Consider the following 20,199-nt stretch of genomic DNA (forward strand, 5'->3'; position numbering starts at 1 on the left):
GTATAATAAGATTCATGTTTGTCCCAATGATTGCATGCTTTTTAGGAATCAATTTGCTGATAAGAAAGTCAATACATGCTTAGTTTGTGGGGCTTCTAGATGGAAAAACAAAGATAAAAAAATTCCAGCCAAGGTCCTAAGGTACTTTCCTCTAAAACCAAGACTGCAAAGGTTATTCATGTCTTCAAAAACTTCTAAACTGATGCGATGGCATCATGAAGAATGAAACAAAGATGGAGTTTTACGACATCCTGCAGATTCTGAAGCTTGGAAAAATTTTGATAGTAGATATTCAGAATTTGCTAGTGATCCCCGCAATGTTCGCCTAGGGTTAGCTTCTGATGATTTTAATCCGTTTGGCACGATGCGTTCTATTTATAGTATGTGGCCCGTGATTTTGATGCCCTATAATCTTCCTCCTTGGTTGTGCATGAAACTAGAGTTCTTTATTATGCCCTTGCTCATTCCTGGACCAAAAGGGCCTGGAAATAACATTGATATCTTTTTGGAACCTTTAATAGAAGATTTGAATGAATTATGGGATATAGGGGTAGCAACCTATGATGCATCTTCTAAGGAGACATTTCAAATGCGAGCAGCCCTGATGTGGACTATAAATGATTTTCCAGCATATGGTAATCTATCTGGATGGTGTACTCATGGTCAATTTGCGTGCCCTTCTTGTAATGTAGAGACTCAATCTAGAAGGCTCAAACACGGTAGAAAATTTTGCTTCATGGGCCATTGACGTTTCTTGAAGCCAGGTCACAAATATTGAAATGATGTAAAATCATTTGATGGGACAAAAGAATCAGGATTTGCACCTCGTCCAGTATCTGGGTCACAAGTTCTAAATCAAGTTAGAAAAATAAAGTTTACTCTCGGGCAATCGTCTGATAAGGTAAGCAGGGTTATGAAAAATACATGGGAAAAAAGGAGCATTTTTTACAATCTTCCTTATTAGGAGTATAACTTGATGTGTCATAATCTTGATGTGATGCACATAGAAAAAATGTGTGTGATAACTTGATTTATACATTGTTGGGTCTTGGTAAAAAGTCAAAAGACAACTTAGAAGCTCGATTAGACTTGAAGGATATGAAAATAAGACCCAGCTTGTGGCCTCAGCGTCGGGCAAGTGGGAGGACATATCTTCCTCCTACTTATTTTACAATGTCTCCGGCAGAAAAGGAGTTGTTTTATGAAGTACTACAAAATGCCAAGTTTCCACATGGCTATGCTTCTAATATCGCTCATTGCATTCGCAAACGAAACATATCAGGGCTAAAAACTCACGATTGCCATGTTATAATGCAAGAACTTCTTCCTCTTGCATTGTGGCGTTCAACAGATAAAAAGGTGAGTTATGTTATAATTGAACTATGCACATTCTTTCGAGTTCTTTGTGGCAAAGCGCTTAAAATAGAAGAGTTAGAATTACTTGAAGAAAAAATTGCCTTAACACATTCTAATATGGAGAAAATCTTCCTCCCATCATTCTTTACTGTTATGGTACACTTGGTTATTCACTTGGCAACTGAGGCTAAAATTGTGGGGCCAGTACATTATCGTTGGATGTACCCAATTGAGAGGTATAAAAAACAACATTGAATTTGTTGCATATATTGAGTTATTAATCATAAAAAGTGATAGCATTACTATATTTTTTAGGTACTTGGGTATTTTGAAATCATATGTTCGTAATCGGGCATGCCCAGAAGGTTCAATAGCAGAAGCATACATCGCAAATGAGTGTTTGACATTTTGCACACGATATTTGGAAGGTGGTGATTCAAGGTCTTATTGGTCGAGAAAAAGTGATGATGAGATTGAGAATCCGACTGATAGAGAAGGATGTCCTTTTCCTTCTGTTGGGGAGCCTTCTGGCATGATAGATGTATTTGACTTGGATGATAAAACATGGTTGCAAGCACATCGACATGTCCTTTTCAATTGCGAATCAGAGGTGGTTGAGAATTATAAAAAGTGAGTGGTATATCAATTTCTAAATCTGTGTATGTTACTTTATTTGATTACAAAACTGATATACTCCAGTTACATGATAGTGAACATATTGCTGAAATCAAGAGATTATATCGTAAGCGTCGTCTTAGACCTCATCAACTTGAGCGTTTGCATTTTGATACGTTTCATGAGTGGTTCAAGGAGCAAGTAAGTAGTAGGATTAAGTCAATTATATCTTTAAGTTATTGTCCTTGTACTAATATCGATATTTATAGTCGTATATTTCTATTTGGTTAGGTGAAGGAGTTGGAGGACACATCTAACATCCCAAAGGATGTTCTATTCCTTGCAAAAGGGCCAACTTTTGTTGCAAGAAGATTCAATGAGTTCAATGTAAATAATGGCTACCGATTTCGAACAAAACAATGTGAGGAGTTCATGAAGACACAAAATAGTGGTGTTATGGTCATTTCAAAGACTGAAAGTCATGCAAGTACAAGCGACAATGCTCCGAAGTCTGCCAATATCACCTATTATGGTCGATTGAATGATATTGTGGAGTTAAATTACTATGAAGAATTTAAGGTTGTCTTATTTAAGTGTGATTGGGTTGATGTAACCAAAGGTAGAGGAGTTAAGGAAGACGAATTAGGTTTCACACTTGTGAACTTCTCACACCTTATAGACTCTGGCGATCGAGGAAGTGATGAGCCTTTTATTTTTGCAAACCAAGCTCAACAAGTAATATTTGTGCAAGATCCTAAAGATCGCGAATGGTTTGTACCTAGGCCAATTAAACCTCGAGACATTTTTGATATGGGAGAGGAAAATAGTATGCAGTTTGAGTCATCAATGCAAAATGATGCCACTGACTTAATAATATTAGAAAATGTTTGTGATTCAAATTATGAGTGTAACGATTGGTAAGAAGCGATGTTGATGGGATAGAAATTGAAGTGCAAAATTCTCGAACTCCTCCAAATGAAGATGAAGTAGATGTTGATGGAGGAAATGACATTGAAATGGAAGTGATAATGAATAAGATGGGTGCTAGTTATAAAATATATATTTCTTTTAGTTTTATTGAAATACTTATAGGGATTGGTATTTATTTGATTTTGAATAGTGAATAAGATATAATTTTTATTGTCAATTAAAGTCATATTTTATAGAAGATGCATGTTAGTCAATTATGAATTATCCACATATCTATTGGTGGTTTATCCAATATTTTAGTGAATTCTTTATGCCTGCTTTTACTTATATTATGTTGTTGTAGCCTTTGGATTGTGGGATACTGATGTGATCTTATCATCGGATACTAATTTTGTGAATTATCTTTGCAGCAAGGCTTTAAGTAATTAGTTCATTTTTGACAAGGAACAATGCGAACCAGAGCTGAATGCAAATTTGCAACTCAACAACGTGATGATGAAGTTGTACGACCTTATATGGAGCAATTGATGAATGGTCAAAACTACTCTCAGGCTCAAACACATGATGGTCAATCTAATGAATTCAGAATTACTGGCACTGAGGAGCAATAAAATGACGAATCAGGCAATGCTTTTATATCTAGTATGAATCCTATGGATATCCTATTGCAGATGGTATGTACTGGTTGTTATTGTTATTTTCGTCGGTCTTTGATGTTTTCTAATCTGTTCATCTGGAGCATTTAGCTCATCTTTCCTTGTAATAATAGCAGTGGAAATTATTATTTTCTGTATCACAGTTGGGAAGTTGGTGAGGATGCTTTTTTTTTCTACTAGGCATTTTGGTCGCTAGGGCTAATTTTATAAATTTTCTCAAAACAATTCAAAGTGTCTTTACACATGTAGCCAAAAAGGGTAATAAAAAATGCAAGAATTAAACTAATGACCAACTTAAGACTTATATATGATCTTAAGTTGGTGCAACAAAAAGCTAATAAATGAATCAAATAAATAAATTCTGTAAAATTGCCCCTACTATTCTTAGTAAAGGAATAAGATTTTGACCAAGAATGTGTCCCAAGTTTGATCCCTTGGTGCACAACTTGGCCAAAGATGCAAGAAACCAATAGCATAATATTTCTCTGTTTCTTGTCTAATATAAACCAAAGAACAATGCATTCTAAAACATATTGCATATTCCAAGTTTTGTGAGTTCCAATTTCTTTCAAACTCCAACCATTTCCCATTTATTGTCCACTCCTCAGCAGAATGAGTTCCTAGAACTAATACCACCTACTGAGAAGACGCCAATACACAGGTCCTGCAGAAGTTTGTGAAATCTGTATAAGTCAACCTGCAAACCGACCAATAGAACCAATATACTAATCGACTTCTTGTTACCCTATTGGTCCAAGAGCTTGGTGCTTGCATGTTATAGTAAGACAAAGTAACACCGTATAATCGTATAAATAGCTAGTATTAACTATCATGTTATGTATAAACGAAGATTGAGAGTTCCCGCATCCACATAGTACCACCGCATGTACATTTAGCCTCATGAACGGTGTGTATTGTTAGTGAACTTCAATCCAAGACCAAAAAAAAAAAAAATCTTTAGCGTTGATACTCCTATGCGTATGCACCGGTTCCCACCAAAGAAAATTACTTCCATCCAGTTTACCCGCCTCCTACTCATTTTTGTATGTTCTTGTTTGTCTTTGTTTTAGTAGCTTTTATTACTATTTTTAGCTTCTGGTAAAGAAATGATGATTGCTGGTTTTAAGAGTCAGTTTTTGAAATTAAAAGTTCAATCTAGTGACCTCATAGCCTTGTACTTTAGACATGATAAGATCAAAAGTCAGTTGCTATTTTTCAGCAGCTTAAAAGATTTCATAATCTGCTGCCAAAGCACTCCCTATTTAGCATTTAAAAAAGGTATTTGCTAAATGTATTTGCTAAAGGTATTTGCTAAATGTATATTTTTTGATATTTAAAAAAAAAATGTATATTGAGAATTTGTATAGCCTGCTCGATTAGTTTGAGATTTGTGTTGTAAGTGGGTTGATTGTATATATCCCTTTTCTTCTGTCTATCCCTCTCTCTCACCCTTCGTACATAAGTAAATATAATGATAAAGAAAAATTACACCTACAACTTTGAAAATTTGCACATACACTCCCGAATTGGAAGTTAAGAAATTTTCTTATCGATGATGATTTTGGTTGTCGCTACTCAAGCTCTGCTGTTGTCTCAAACTTCTCTTTCATGTAGGTTTCAAGACTCAAGTAGGGGCACCATTCATCTCGTTTAGTTTATGGTCATTCTCGTCAAAGTAATTTGAATACCAGGTACCCAAAATTTGAATTTAGGTTGATTTGTGGTGTTCAACAATAGCCTTCCTGTTCAAAAGGATATGCTATCGATTATTGCCATTTCAATGTTTTCTTTTTTGTTTCTATGTTTCCTTTCTGAGGAGTGCGCATAGTTCTAAGTGTTTGGATTCTTTTTCTTGAATGAAGAAGGTGGAAGGTTTATCTTTAATTAAGAAGCATATTTTTTTGATTTAACAATAAATCTGCTTGTTTGTTCATTGATGGTATGCTAAGGAAGTTGGGGTTAAGTTACGGTTAAAGGCAGAATAGCTCCAGTTTTAAGGTTGTATGAAGGTTTGAACATCTGAATGTCTTCAAGTCTAACCAGTATATCGTATTTCATTACCAGTTTCTTTGGTAAGAGCAATTTTAGTAACCTAAGCATTGTAATGGTTATTTTCTTTCTCCACCTTCTCTTTTGTTTAACAAGGTATCTGTTATGAATCAAAATTAAAGTATCCTTCAACCTGATGTTGGTTTAAAAAATTGCCTTGTTGTAAATTTTATGTTTCCAGAAAAGTGGTTTGTGAAGCTTCTTTAAAATGTTTTATCTTTTACATAACAACTGAAGGTAGGAATCATGTTGAGCGGGAGTGTCCTTTGTTTAAAAAAAAAGGAGGGAAAGCTTCATTAACATAGTAACCTATTAGAAGACTTCAATTTTGGATAAAATATGAATATGGAAAGCTTCTTTGAGTACTTGAAGCATGGAGATTTTTCTTAAAGCTAGTTGTAGCTACATATTACTGATTTTGGCATGGACAATACTAGGAGTAGAATTCCGCAAGCTCCATCCAGCTAATGTTTTGAGTTTTGTTTCCTATATGAATAATAATCCCTCTCCATATTTCTATGACATTGTTACTATTTGAAAAATGTTATTTTTAACTTTAATGACTGTGACAACATGTAATACTTCTATTGCTGCATTAGAATATATAAACCTTATTTCAAAAATGGAATTTATGAAGTACTTCTATTGCCCATTATAAAATAGCTTACAAGTATTCACTAAAGTACCTAAATGCACATGTTACATACAACACCTTTTCTTACTTCTTTCTTTTTCGTCATGACATTTTACTTTGATTTCTTGAAATTGCAGAAGAGTAACAATATTCTTGAATTGCCATGGACAATACTAGGAGTAGAAGTTGGGATAAATTGCGATAGACTTAGTAAAGAATATTTTGATGGAGTAGAGAATTTTTAAATCATGCATTTTGTGAAAAACGTGATAGAGGAACAATTTCATGTCCTTGTATAGAATGTGTGCTGCACTATGAAGTTAATCGGGCAACAGCATATGATCATCTTGTAGTTAATGGTATTATACCGTCATATGATACTTGGTTTTGCCATGGGGAGTATCTCAATAAATCAAATACGACTACAGAAAATGATGGCAGACAAGAAGCTTTAAGGGGTAATGATATGAGACGAATGATACACGATGCTTTTGGAGGTTGTACCAGTTTACAGACAATAACATTAGCGATGAAGGAGAGATAGATCCAAACTTAGAAGAAAATACTCATAATCCATCAGGACATCAACCTCATCCAGAGATGGATAAGTTTGAACGACTCTTGAAAGATGCAAAGGAGGAATTATACCCTGGATGCAAGAAATTTAGTAAACTCTCATTTTTGCTACAGCTTTACCACATAAAAGGGATGTTTAGATGGTCAAATGAATCCTTTAACGCTTTGCTTGGTCTATTAAAGGACGCATTTCCTGAAGGAGCTAAGTTGCCTTCTTTATATGAGACAAAAAAAAATAGTTGAGGGCTTGGGCTTAAAGTATAATAAGATTCATGCTTGTCCTAATGATTGCATGCTTTTTAGAATCAATTTCTTTGATAAAAAAGTCAATACATGCTTAGTTTGTGGGGCTTCTAGATGGAAAAACAAAGATAAAAATTCCAGCCAAGTCCTAAGGTACTTTCCTCTAAAACCAAGATGCAAAGGTTATTCATGTCTTCAAAAACTTCTAAACCTATGTGATGGCATCATGAAGAATGAAACAAAGATGGAGTTTTACGACATCCCGCATTCTCAAGCTTGGAAAAATTTTGATAGTAGATATTCAGAATTTTCTAGTGATCCCCGTAATGTTCGCCTAGGGTTAGCTTCTGATGACTTTAATCCGTTTGGCACGATGCGTTCTGTTTATAGTATGTGGCCTGTGATTTTGATGCCCTATAATCTTCCGCCTTGGTTGTGCATGAAACAAGAGTTCTTCATTATGTCCTTGCTCATTCCTGGACCAAAAGGGCCTGGAAATAACATTGATGTCTTTTTGGAACCTTTAATAGAAGATTTGAATGAATTATGGGATACAGGGGTAGCAACCTATGATGCATCTTCTAAGGAGACATTTCAAATGCGAGTAGCTCTGATGTGGACTATAAATGATTTTCCAGCATATGGTAATCTATCTGGATGGTGTACTCATGGTCAATTTGCATGCCCTTCTTGTAACATAGAGACTCAATCTAGAAGGCTTAAACACGGTAAAAAATTTTGCTTCATGGGCCATCGACGTTTCTTGAAGCCAAGTCACAAATATCGAAATGTTGCAGAATCATTTGATGGGACTAAAGAATCAAGATCTGCACCTCGTCCAGTTACCGGGTCACAAGTTCAAAATCAAGTTCGAAAAATAAAGTTTACTCTCGGGCAATTGCCAGATAAGGTAAGCGGGGTTATGAAAAACACATGGAAAAAGAGGAGCATTTTTTTCAATCTTCCTTATTGGGAGTATAACTTGGTGCGTCACAATCTTGATGTGATGCACATAGAAAAAAATGTGTGTGATAACTTGATTTATACATTGTTGGGTCTTGGTAAAAAGTCAAAAGACAACTTAGAAGCTCGATTGGACTTGAAGGATATGAAAATAAGACCCAGCTTGTGGCCTCAGCGACGGGCTGATATAATGCAAGAAATTCTTCCTCTTGCATTGCGGAGTTCAACAGATAAAAAGGTGTTATAGCCCATATATTGCACGTTTGGAAATTTCGAGGTCGTCGTGGGAAGTTAAGGGCGAGACCATTCTTAAAAATTATTTTAATGGACGAGTTGTTATAAATATTATTTATGACTATTATTAGTATGGAAATGTTGGGAAAGGTTAAGGGCAAAAAGGGAAATTTGCAAATGGCATCATGGTAATTTTGCGGAAAGGCTAAGGGTAAAATGGAAATTTATGATGTTCTAGAAAAATTCATGGAATGGCCATGTTGGCCGAAAATGTAGCACAGGTAAGTGTATGCTCACATTTTTTTTATGAGGGCTAAAGTGTACATAGGAAGACAATTAAGTCTTCTTTGTTATTTCAAGAAATTTCTAGAAAAATGAAATGAAAATGATGACAAAAAAAATAAGTCATCTTTGCCATGGAAAATAAGAAAATTCTAGAAATAAAGAAAGGAAAGAAAGAAAAGAAAAATCTAGAGAGGGGGCATGTGCCCCGCACATGCATGCAATATGTATATATATGAGAAAGGGGTGGTCATATTTTAACAAGGAAAGAAAGAAAGAAAGAAAGAAAGAAAGAAAACAAAGAAGAGAGGGAGAATGAAAGGGCCATTCGGCCAACCATGGAAAAAATTAGGCCTTGGAAATCTTTCTCCAAAATTTGTTTCTTCATGTATTTTTACTAATTCAAGGATGCTCTTCAACATGGTATATTTGTTGAAGCAAGAGAATCGCTCTTTGGTGCAAAGTCCCAACCTTAGCTAAGTGAGGAAGTTGAAGGAAAAAGGTAAGAATTCAACCTTCTTTTCCATGTTATGGATGCTTGTGAATGTTGTGGTGTGTAGAAATAGATGGAATTCATGAAGAATATTGGTGTTGTGTTGTGGCCGTATGCATGTGGTGTGTTTGGCCGTGTATGTTGGTGTTGTGTAAGGGTGATGAACCAATTATTTTATGTAGTATGTTGGTTGTTGTTGTAATGTATAGAAATGAATGAAAATTCATGAAAATCTATATGAGAAGTGTTATAGCCGAATGGTAGAGGATTTGGTAAGTTGTGGTAAATTGATGTGATTTGATATTCTAGTTGTTGTCATTGTGGATTATGTGGTGTTGAATGAAGGGTGTTGTTGAAGTTAACGTATATGAATGATGATGACATGTATGGTTGTTGTGGAATTGGAAGGTTTCGGGTAAAGTAAAATGTTGATTGAATTGTTGAAAGATTATGTGAATTAAATTAAATTGAATTGAATTGAATTGAATATGAATGGAATGTTGTTAGTAAGATTGTTGGCATTGTTGTTGGTTTGGCCGAGTTGAATTCTCGGATTGTTGTTAATGGATGAATTGGGCCAAGCCATATTCTCGGGACGGTGTATTTACGGGGGGAGATCTTTGCCGAAATTTCGGCAGATTATAAGTAAATGTATTTGAAGGGTTAAGAGAGGCATATGATAATGAACCTAACAATTGCGTTAATTTTCTTGAATGTAGAATAGCGGTAGCGAGCTTGGACAATTAAGCGTAGCTAGTTGGTCGTGAGACAGGTATGTTAAGGCTCATCCTTTTCCTTCTATGGCATGAATCATACGTTGCGATTTTATAAATGCTCCCATAACGTCCTTATTTTCAAAAGTTAGAAGTTATGATTTCAAAGCATGATTTTCCTTCCTAAAAGCTTATGAATGTTTTCTAAAATATCCATTTTTCTCCAAAATCCAAGTTTCACGATTTTTGAAAGTTCTTATGACCAAAACAACGGCTATGATTTTATGATGACAATGATGACGCTAGATATGAGAAAATGACTAGGACGAATATGCCAAGGATATGTTCGTACCATGAATACGACGATATGAAATGATATGTCATGACCCTGTTTTATGTTTTCCCGTGATGTTATCCTTGATTGATAGTCTCGCCTTATAATTGTTCCTTGGTGGCGAGCGGGGCGATCCCGATTATCCATAATGTGATCGGAGGTTACCGACCTTACGTCACTCCGATAGAGTTGTAGTTCTCATTTGGGCTCTCATGCATGCTTTATTTTTACATATGATTTATTTTATGACACCGTGCCATCCAACGGGCGGCCGGGCAGACACACCACTGCAGTGGGCAGATTATACCCCGGACGCGGGCTTATACACCGTTCCTATATGGACGGGCAGTTACACACCGATCCTACGTGGTCGGACAGTTTACTCACAGATATTTACATGTTTTTTTTAAAAAATCTAGCATGCATGGCATCCGCCCCAAGGGGCACTCGGATGACAGATTACTCCTTTATTCCATGGTCTGCTCAGAAAGCGTTACACCGCACCTATATGGTCGGGCAGTTATACACCGCACCTACACGGTCGGGCAGTTTACTTGCAGTATCTATATAGTACTCCAAAAGGTAAAGTTAACTTGCACAATACCTAACATGGTAGACAAACAGAGTTACAGGTTATATCACTTGCCTATGTTGTGTTTTATGTTCTCTATTATGATTTCGTGATATTACTCATCCCTTACATACTCAGTACATTACTCGTACTGACACCCCTTTTTGTGGGCGCTGCGTTTCATGCCGCGCAGGTACACTCGTACAAGTAAGAGCTATTGCGAGAAGACGTTCCAGCGGAGTTGGTAGACTCCATTTGTACCGAGTGCTTTCCGAGTTAGATTATATGTGCTGTGCAGTTTGTTCGAAGTTAGAGTCTTTGCAGACAGAGTCGTGGGTCTAGTGTGTCAGTTTCGAAAATGGTTCCACCAGCCGATGCATTTTTATTATACATTATGTCACAGAGCCCTTATGTTTACAGATTGTGTTTAACTGGAAACGACAAAAGATTTTTGAAAGTTTTACTATGTATTTTATTTTTGTTTAATCTAAGAATCCAAAGAAAGTGTGTATGTAATAAGAGTCAGCGGGTTCGCTCGGCTTCGAATATGGGGTCGGGTGCCCATCACACCCTAGTAGGATCGGGGTGTGACAAAAGGTGAGTTCTGTTATAATTGAACTATGCACATTCTTTCGGGTTCTTTGTGGCAAAGCGCTTAAAATAGAAGAGTTAGAGTTACTTGAAGAAAAAATTGGCTTAACACATTCTAATATGGAAAAAATATTCATCCCATCATTCTTTATTATTATGGTACACTTGGTTATTCACTTGGCAACTGAGGCTAAAATTACGGGGCCGGTACATTATTGCTGGATGTACCCAGTTGAGAGGTATGAAAAGTAACATTGAATTTCATTATATATTGAGTTATTAACCATCAATTAAATATTAGACTAATAGCATTACTATATGTCTTAGGTACTTGGGCATTTTAAAATCATATGTTCGTAATCGCGCATGCCCAGAAGGTTCAATAGCAGAAGCATACATCGAAAATGAGTGTTTGACATTTTGCGCAAGATATTTGGAGGGTGAAGATTCAAGGTGTTATTGGTTGAGAAAAAGTGATGATGAGATTGAGCATCAGACAGATAAAGAAGGATGTCTTTTCCCTTCTGTTGGGGAGCCTTCTGGCTACATAGATGTATTTGATTTGGATTGTAAAACATGGTTGCAAGCACATAGACATGTGCTTTTTAATTGTGAATCGGAGGTGGTCGAGAACTATAAAAAGTGAGTGGACTATCAATTTCTAAATATGTGTATGTTACTTTATTTGATAACAAAATTGATATATTTTAGTTATATGATAGTGAACATATTGCTGAAATCAAGAGAGCAAATCGTAAGCGTCGTCTTCCACCACATCAACTTGATCGTTTGCATTTTGATACATTTAATGAGTGGTTCAAGGAGCAATTAAGTAGTAGGATTAAGTCAATAGTTTCTTTAATTTATTGTCCTTGTACGTCTATCAACATTTATAGTCGTGTGTTTCTATTTGGTTAGGTGAATGAGTTGGAGGACACATCTAACATCCCAAAGGATGTTCAATTCCTTGCACAAGGGCCAACATACATTGCAAGACGATTCAAAGAGTTCACTGTAAATAATGGGTATCGATTTCGAATGAAACAATCTGAAGAGATCATGGCGACACAAAATAGTGGTGTTATGGTCATTTCAAAGAAGCGAGAGCTATGCAAGTACAAGTGACAATGCTCCGAAGTCTGCAAATATCACCTATTATGGTCGATTGAATGATATTGTGGAGTTGAACTACTATGAAGAATTCAAGGTTGTCTTATTTAAGTGTGATTAGGTTGAGGTAATCAAAGGTACAGGAGTTAAGGAAGACGAATTAGGTTTCACACTTGTGAACTTTTCTCACCTAATAGACTCTGGCGATCGAGGAAGTCATGAGCTTTTTATTTTAGCAGACCAAGCTCAACAACTAATATTTGTGCAAGATCCTGAAGATCATGAATGGTTTGTACGTAGACCAATTAAACCTCGAGACATTTTTGATATGGGGGAGGAAAATTGTATGCAGTTTGAGTCATCAATGTAGAGTAATGCCACTGACTTAACTATATTAGAAAATATTTGTGATTCAAATTATGAGTGTAACTGAAGATGAAGCTGATGTTGATGAAGGAAATGACATTGAAAATGGAAGTGATTCTGAATAAGATGGGTGATAGTTATAGAATATATATTTCTTTCAGTTTTATTGAAATACTTATGGGGAATGGTATTTATTTGATTTAGAATAGTGAATAAGATATCATTTTTACTGTCAATTAAAGTCATATTTTATAGAAGATGCATGTTAGTCAATTATGAATTATCCACATATCTATTGGTGGTTTATCCATTATTTTAGTGAATTCTCTATGCCTGCTTTTACTTATATTATGTTGTTGTAGCCTTTGGATTGTGGGATACTGATGTGATCTTATCATCGGATACTAATTTTGTTTTCTGGTGAGTAAATATCTCATAGCTTGTGAATTATCTTTGCAGCAAGGCTTTAAGTAATTAGTTCATTTTTGAGAAGGAACAATGCGAACCAGAGCTGAATGCAGATTTGCAACTCAACAACGTGATGATGAAGTTGTACGACCTTATATGGAGCAATTGATGAATGGTCAAAACTGCTCTCAGGCTCAAACACATGATGGTCAATCTAATGAATTCAGAATTACTGGCACTGAGGAGCAATAAAATGACGAATCAGGTAACGCTTTTATATCTAGTATGAATCCTATGGATATCCTATTGCAGATGGTATGTACTGGTTGTTATTGTTATTTTCGTCGGTCTTTGATGTTTTTCTAATCTGTTCATCTGGAGCATTTAGCTCATCTTTCCTTGTTATAATAGCAGTGGAAATTATTATTTTCTGCATCACAGTTGGGAAGTTGGTGAGGATGCTTTTTTTTTTTTTCCACTAGGCATTTTGATCGCTAGGGCTAATTTTATAAATTTTCTCAAAACAATTCAAAGTGTCTTTACACATGTAGCCAAAAAGGGTAATAAAAAAATGCAAGAATTAAACTAATGACCAACTTAAGACTTATATATGATCTTAAGTTGGTGCAACAAAAAGCTAATAAATGAATCAAATAAATAAATTCTGTAAAATTGCCCCTACTATTCTTAGTAACGGAATCAGACTTTGACCAAGAATGTGTCCCAAGTTTGATCCCTTGGTGCACAACTTGGCCAAAGATGCAAGAAACCAGTAGCATAATATTTCTCTGTTGCTTGTCTAATATAAACCAGCAACAATGCATTCTCAAACATATTGCATATTCCAAGTTTTGTGAGTTCCAATTTCTTTCAAACTCCAACCATTTCCCAGTTATTGTCCACTCCTCAGCAAAATCAGTTCCTAGAACTAATACCACATACTGAGAAGACGCTAAATACACAGGTCCTGCAGATGTTTGTGAAATCTGTATAAGTCAACCTGCAAACCGACCAATAGAACCAATATACTAATCCACTTCTTGTTACCCTATTGGTCCAAGAGCTTGGTGCTTGCATGTTATAGTAAGACAAAGTAACACCTGCATAACTGTATAAATAGCTAGTATTAACTATCATGTTATATAACAGCAGCATTGAGAGTTCCTACATCCACATAGTACCACTGCATGTACATTTAGCCTCATGTGAACCGGTGTATTGTTAGTGAACTTCAATCCAGCACCAAAAAAAAAAAAAAAATTCTTTTGTAGTGATACTCCTATGCAGATGCACCAGTTCCACTAGCAAAAATTACTTCCATCCAGTTTACCCGCCTCCTACTCATTTTTGTATGTTCTTGTTTGTGTTTGTTTTAGTAGCTTTTATTACTATTTTTAGCTTCTGGTAAAGAAATGATGATTGCTGGTTTTAAGAGTCAGCTTTTGAAATTAAAAGTTCAATCTAGTGACCTCATAGCCTTATACTTTAGACATGTTAAGATCAAAAGTCAGTTGCTATTTTTTCAGCAGCTTAAAAGATTTCATAATCTGCTGCCAAAGCACTCCCTATTTAGCATTTAACAAAGGTATTTGCTATTTCTTATTCCTGTTAGGTGTGCGGTTCTGCTTTAAGAATAAGATTTATGGCTGAATCTTTTCAAATGTAGTGTCTTATGAATAGGAAGATTTGAAGTATGAGCTGTAATATGTATGCAGATCATTAATATTCTTGATACTAGAAATAATATGGATGGACTCTGTTGGAAATAATTTTTTGTACTGTTGAGTTTCTTTTGTGTTAAAGAGTCAATATATGATTTCATTAAGTTAATATTTTGAACTTGCTGCTGATAGTTAAAGGTTACTCTTTACTGAAACTGTATTCCAAACTTGGCCTCTCCATATTTTGTTTCCTGGAGATATATGTGGTAGTACTATAACTAATGTGTACTTTATGACATCAACTAACTCATGAGCTTTAAATATTTTCCGTGTTAGGTACTTCCGAAAAAAGAAAGGTTCGTGGCCCCACATTAGTAAAAGATATTTGGAAGTTGCCTCCAGGAAAAACAATTGATGTGCAGTTCTATAGTCATAACCAAGCCATTAAAAAAGAAGGTCGCAAGCTTGCGAGCTATCTAGGATTTGTTGCTAGAACTACAGAACTAACCCCGTTAAACATAGATGATTGGAGAAGCTTTGACAAAGGCGAAAAGAAGAAATTGGTAGAGTTTGTGAGGGTAAGGAGTTATTATTATCTTATGGTACACGAATTTTATAAGATGTTATTTCCGTTTTACATGATATTATCTTATAAACATTTGCTTTTGTTTTTTTAGAAGAAGTTTCTATCCCGGCATGTGGAGAAGAGTTTGTCATAAAGTCAATAGGAAAGAAATGGAGAGACTACAAATGTGATTTAAAAAGTGTTTATATGACAAAATTTAAGACCAAAGATGTGTTGTTGAAGAATAAACCGAATCGTATACCAAGGGATCAGTGGACTGGTCTGGTCTCTTATTGGGTTTCAGAAAAAGCTAAGGTATCATCAATTTTAGAAGTCTTGAAAACACATACGGCGAAGCAAGAGATATTTTTATGCATAAACTATAAGATGTCTTTTTATGGTTCAATGACAGCGACGCAGCCAAACAAACAGAAACAATAGGGCCAAGCAAAAGATGCCACACACAGGTGGATCGAAAAGTATTGCTACCTTGATGGATGAGAAGGTATTCTTTTATAGATTAAAACATATAATATTTTAGAACTCTTTTTGTCGTGCTTATTTGACATCATTTAAAATATCGGGCTGAAAATGGGCATGAGCCTACACGAGCGCATGTTTTTATATTTACTCATAAACCACGTAGAGATGGTAGACCACTGGATGAGGAGTCTGCGAAGACAATTGTAAGATTTTTTTTTTTTTTTAATAAAGTAGGGTAAAATTCACTAATAAAGTACCAACGAGGATTCACATGTATGAAGTTGTAGTACCAACACACCTGAACATTTTTGACTTTGTTAAATAGGAAATTTCTTGTCATTGATACATGTTCAGGTAAGAGAATATAATCTACTTTATCTTCCACTAAAACAGTAGTATTCAACTGTTGTAACAAGTGACAGAGCTCCTCTATTCCCCAGTCATTTAATCTTCTCCTAGAATTAATCTGCCATCAGAATTGAAATAGAATTCAGCCTGAATTTGAATAGGCTAACTCTCAGTTATCAAGTAATAAGAGATACAAACTTTTAGGTACACTTGAATTTGTTATTATTTGTGTTATCAAGTAATAAGAAGTGGAAACTCTCAGCTACCACTTCTTCAGTCAAATGCATCTGTTTTCCACTTGAATTTGCTTTAGGAGTTCTATAAAGCATCACTAATCTTATTTTCCGATTACGTCTTCTATCATTTTTTTTTACATATTTTCGTTATTATTTACTTATGTTTGGTTACTTAACTGATCAGGACATGATCAATGAAAAGTTGAGTAATAGTGAGGTATCGAACGAGCAACCTCATCGCTTTGTTGCTTGGGAAGGAGATGTGTATTCACAAGTGTTGGGAAATGAAAAAACTAGTTATGTTCGTGGCTTAGGACTTGCTCCAACTCCTTCTGTACTATGGGGTAGTAGATCTTCTTTTGGAAATACTGTTGAAGAGGATTCGTCTAATGAGGTTGTAAAAAGGTTAGAACAAGAGGTAACAAAGTTAAAGGACATAAATGGAAAACAAAATGAAGAAATGAGTTTGGTGAAACAATATCAAGAGAAGTTGCTATCTGAATTAGCATGGGTGAGAAAAGCCTTGAGCAGAAATGGTCCTAATGAGTTACCTATACATCATAATATCAATGGAATTTCAGATGACCAGGTAAGTCAATTTTAAACGTTGGGAGTCATTTATTGAAATTTAAATTTTACAGAAATAATGTTATCTAACGTTTAATGTTTTTTAGGTTCTCGATGCCAACAAAGGGCCATGAGCGACTACAACAATCACCACAGATGCTGTTTAGAGGAGATAATGTTGCTGAAAAATTTCCATCTTCTCACGGTATTGTTCTTTTATTTGAATATTTTATCATAGTACTTCTGTCCAGTTATAAATCGTTGTCCTCCATAATGACATATCCTCCGAGATGCCAATAGTAAAGGATATATCCTTTACTATTGGGTGTGAGTAGCCTCAATCTCTATTTGCCAGAGTATTTAGTAGTCTCAAAGACTGGATTCCTCAAGCAGCCATGTAGTAAGATGAGACAGCAACAACGCTAATAATTAGCCCCTAAATAAAGTAGTTTATGTTATACATCATATATATACACACACACGTAGGGACATATGTATTACCAATCCCATGTAACTTACTGCAATGAATGTGTTATATGCACTGAAGTGTCATGCAGCTCTTAGGCCTAGTTTACATCAAGTACAACAATGAAGGTATATTGATTAGCTGTAGAAGTCTTTTGAAACATAGAGCTGCAGAGCTGCCTTTCTTCCCAATCTGGCTTTTATATCATATATGATCATAAGTACTGTTTGTGTGCCTGGTGCATTGAGAATAAACAAGGAATAGTTGTGTTTAGCATTGTAGTGTAATGCAAGCTGGAGTTATATTAGTTGGTGAGGTTTGTCAAATGACAAATATTGTAGGGATTCCTACAAAACCATGTTATGATACTATTGGATCCAAAAAAATTAGTTTACTTAATAATGTGTGGATATATTAGTTTCTAGCAACTCCAATTATCACCAGATGCATAATGTTGAAACTTTGGCATCAAAGAATGCTGTGTAGTGAAGCTGTTAATTTATTTTTTTTACATATATATAACTGACCTAGAATGGCTGAGATCCATTTATTCCAACCAGCGAAGATACAACAGGAGGGGACTTGTCCTAACTCCTTTTACAAAAGATGGTTATACCATATGATGACCAGCAAAGTATAACCATAGACTAGAAAGAAATTTATTTTCTATTTGGTGATTTGAAAACTGTCTTCCAACTTTCTGCTATTTGCATTTACATATTCCACTGTCAATGAATTCCTTGTTGCCTTAACTCGCACATCTCCGAATTCAGCTATTTTTACCAAAATTCACTTTTTAGCTTGAGAAGGGACCTGGTCCAAGCTAATGTCAGCCATTCCAATAGTAGCATGAACTGGTTCACTATAATTGGTATTATCATAAGTGTCAATTCCACTTGCACCATTAGAACGCAATGCTTTACATTCCTTCTGTTATATTATATCAGTCCTCTCATAGTTGTAGAAATGTACCCATAATGCTAGATCGATCTTGTTTGTCAGTTGTAATGGCTCAACAGCTTTGAAAAAACCCTTATCAACACTTATAAGAATCCCCCCATTGATGGAAGTATCATGTGCAGAGAAGCTGTTAATTAATATTATATTAGATATGTAAGATGTACTTTCAAGATAAGATTGCTTTATAAACAGGTTGAAAATTTGATAGTCTTATTTATTGGGGAAGTTCTGGCAAAATTTTTAAGAATTTGAAGAGTTAGTAAAATTTCGAGTATGACAAACTTCACAATATATTAGATGTATGTGTACTACTTTTTTACAATAGATTTCATCTTTTCATATTCACTCATTTTATTATTTCAGGTCATACAGTATGATGTTCGAATAGCACGTGGAAGATTCAATATTATGCAGCGTTGCGAAACTGTTGGACTGTGCATTTAGAAATTTGTTACTGCAAGTATTGGATAGGAATAGTTACAAGGACATTAACTATTTAGTTTAGACACATAATATTATTTTTTAATTCGTTGATTACATTAGTATTATGAATTAGTACTTGCTTTGATTTATCTTGAGTTAGTGAAATATATTATATTTTTATAAATTATAATAGTGTGTTTTTATTAGCATTTACCATTGTAATTGTCGATGCACATTTTGAAATGGGTTTAGCAACCATTACAATTTTTGTTACACAATAGTCGTTAAAGCATGTAACTTTTAGCCGCAATTTATTTGGATTTAGCGGCAATAAAAATAGACATCAAAAGGGTTAATTGAGCCATTTCGGAATGAATTTAGCGGCCATGATAATTGTCGCTAATAATAGCCGCCAAAATAGGTGAGTTTTAGCGGCAATTTAATTAGATGTAGTAGCAATAAGTATAGATGGTAAAAGTGTTGAGTCAACCCTTTTGGATGTCACGACCCAGCCCCGTAGGCCGTGACTAGTGCCCGAGCTGGGCACTCGTACCCACCTATCGTTTATAATCAGATCATGACGAACATAATAGGAACTTATACGCACAAAAAGGCACGACATCGCGCACACATATATACATATATTATATATACAACCTGAGGATTTACAGAACACAAACACAACTGTACAGTGCTACCCACAACCCACGTTTATGTCTACAGGCCTCTAACAGTAATAACAGAATCATATGGCGGGACAGGGCCCCGCCGTACCCTGAATAAATATATACATATGTAGCAAAAGAGTCTGTACCAAAATCTGGGCTCCGGACAAGGGAGCTCTCCACAATAGCTGAGTAGGGATCCTAAGCTGGCGGCTCACCCAAACGAGTATCTGCACTTGCGCGGCATGAAACGCAGCCCCCGAAAAAAAGGGGGTCCGCACGGAATATGTACCGAGCATATAAAGCATGGAATACGAAAAACAAAACCGTACCAAAATAAAGAGTATGGAACATGAGTACAAGTACAAAAAGGCTTACCTTTGAACATAACAATGCATGATCATGTCATACACATAAGTAATCATCATATACATATGCATATACATAGCGTGTCCCAGCCCTCTAGTGAGGGACTCGGTGAATAGAATCATCATATGCCATCCTGGCCGCCATCCCCATCTCATCACACCATCACACCATCATATATATATATATATATATATATATAGCATGTCCCGGCCCTCTAGTGAGGGACTCGGTGAATAATGCAGTGGAATGTGCACGAATGCGTGTCCTGGCCCGGGACTCAGTGAAGGACATATTGAGCTTTGCACGAGCAGAGTAGTGAGAAACCATATGCA

The 20,199-nt window shown here is 35.5% G+C and overlaps 2 protein-coding genes across 2 annotated transcripts; both read left to right on the plus strand.

The window, feature by feature from the left end:
- The first annotated feature begins 794 nt into the window (after positions 1–794).
- Positions 795–3,017, plus strand: LOC132045788 (uncharacterized). Its single transcript, XM_059436371.1, has 4 exons — positions 795–1,592; positions 1,672–1,986; positions 2,067–2,172; positions 2,263–3,017. Exons 1-4 carry the CDS (start codon positions 1,099–1,101, stop codon positions 2,890–2,892), a joined length of 1,545 nt encoding a protein of 514 aa, XP_059292354.1. The 5' UTR covers positions 795–1,098; the 3' UTR covers positions 2,893–3,017.
- A 2,175-nt stretch (positions 3,018–5,192) lies between these two features.
- Positions 5,193–19,017, plus strand: LOC132045787 (uncharacterized). The gene is made up of 7 exons (XM_059436370.1): positions 5,193–5,248; positions 15,122–15,141; positions 15,463–15,665; positions 15,763–15,855; positions 16,602–17,023; positions 17,111–17,189; positions 18,774–19,017. The coding sequence occupies exons 3-5, from the start codon at positions 15,558–15,560 to the stop codon at positions 17,019–17,021; spliced, it is 621 nt and encodes a 206-aa protein (XP_059292353.1). The 5' UTR covers positions 5,193–5,248; positions 15,122–15,141; positions 15,463–15,557; the 3' UTR covers positions 17,022–17,023; positions 17,111–17,189; positions 18,774–19,017.
- The last annotated feature ends 1,182 nt before the right edge of the window (positions 19,018–20,199 follow it).

Source organism: Lycium ferocissimum, unplaced genomic scaffold, assembly GCF_029784015.1.
Source record: "Lycium ferocissimum isolate CSIRO_LF1 unplaced genomic scaffold, AGI_CSIRO_Lferr_CH_V1 ctg7938, whole genome shotgun sequence".
NCBI lineage: Eukaryota > Viridiplantae > Streptophyta > Magnoliopsida > Solanales > Solanaceae > Lycium > Lycium ferocissimum.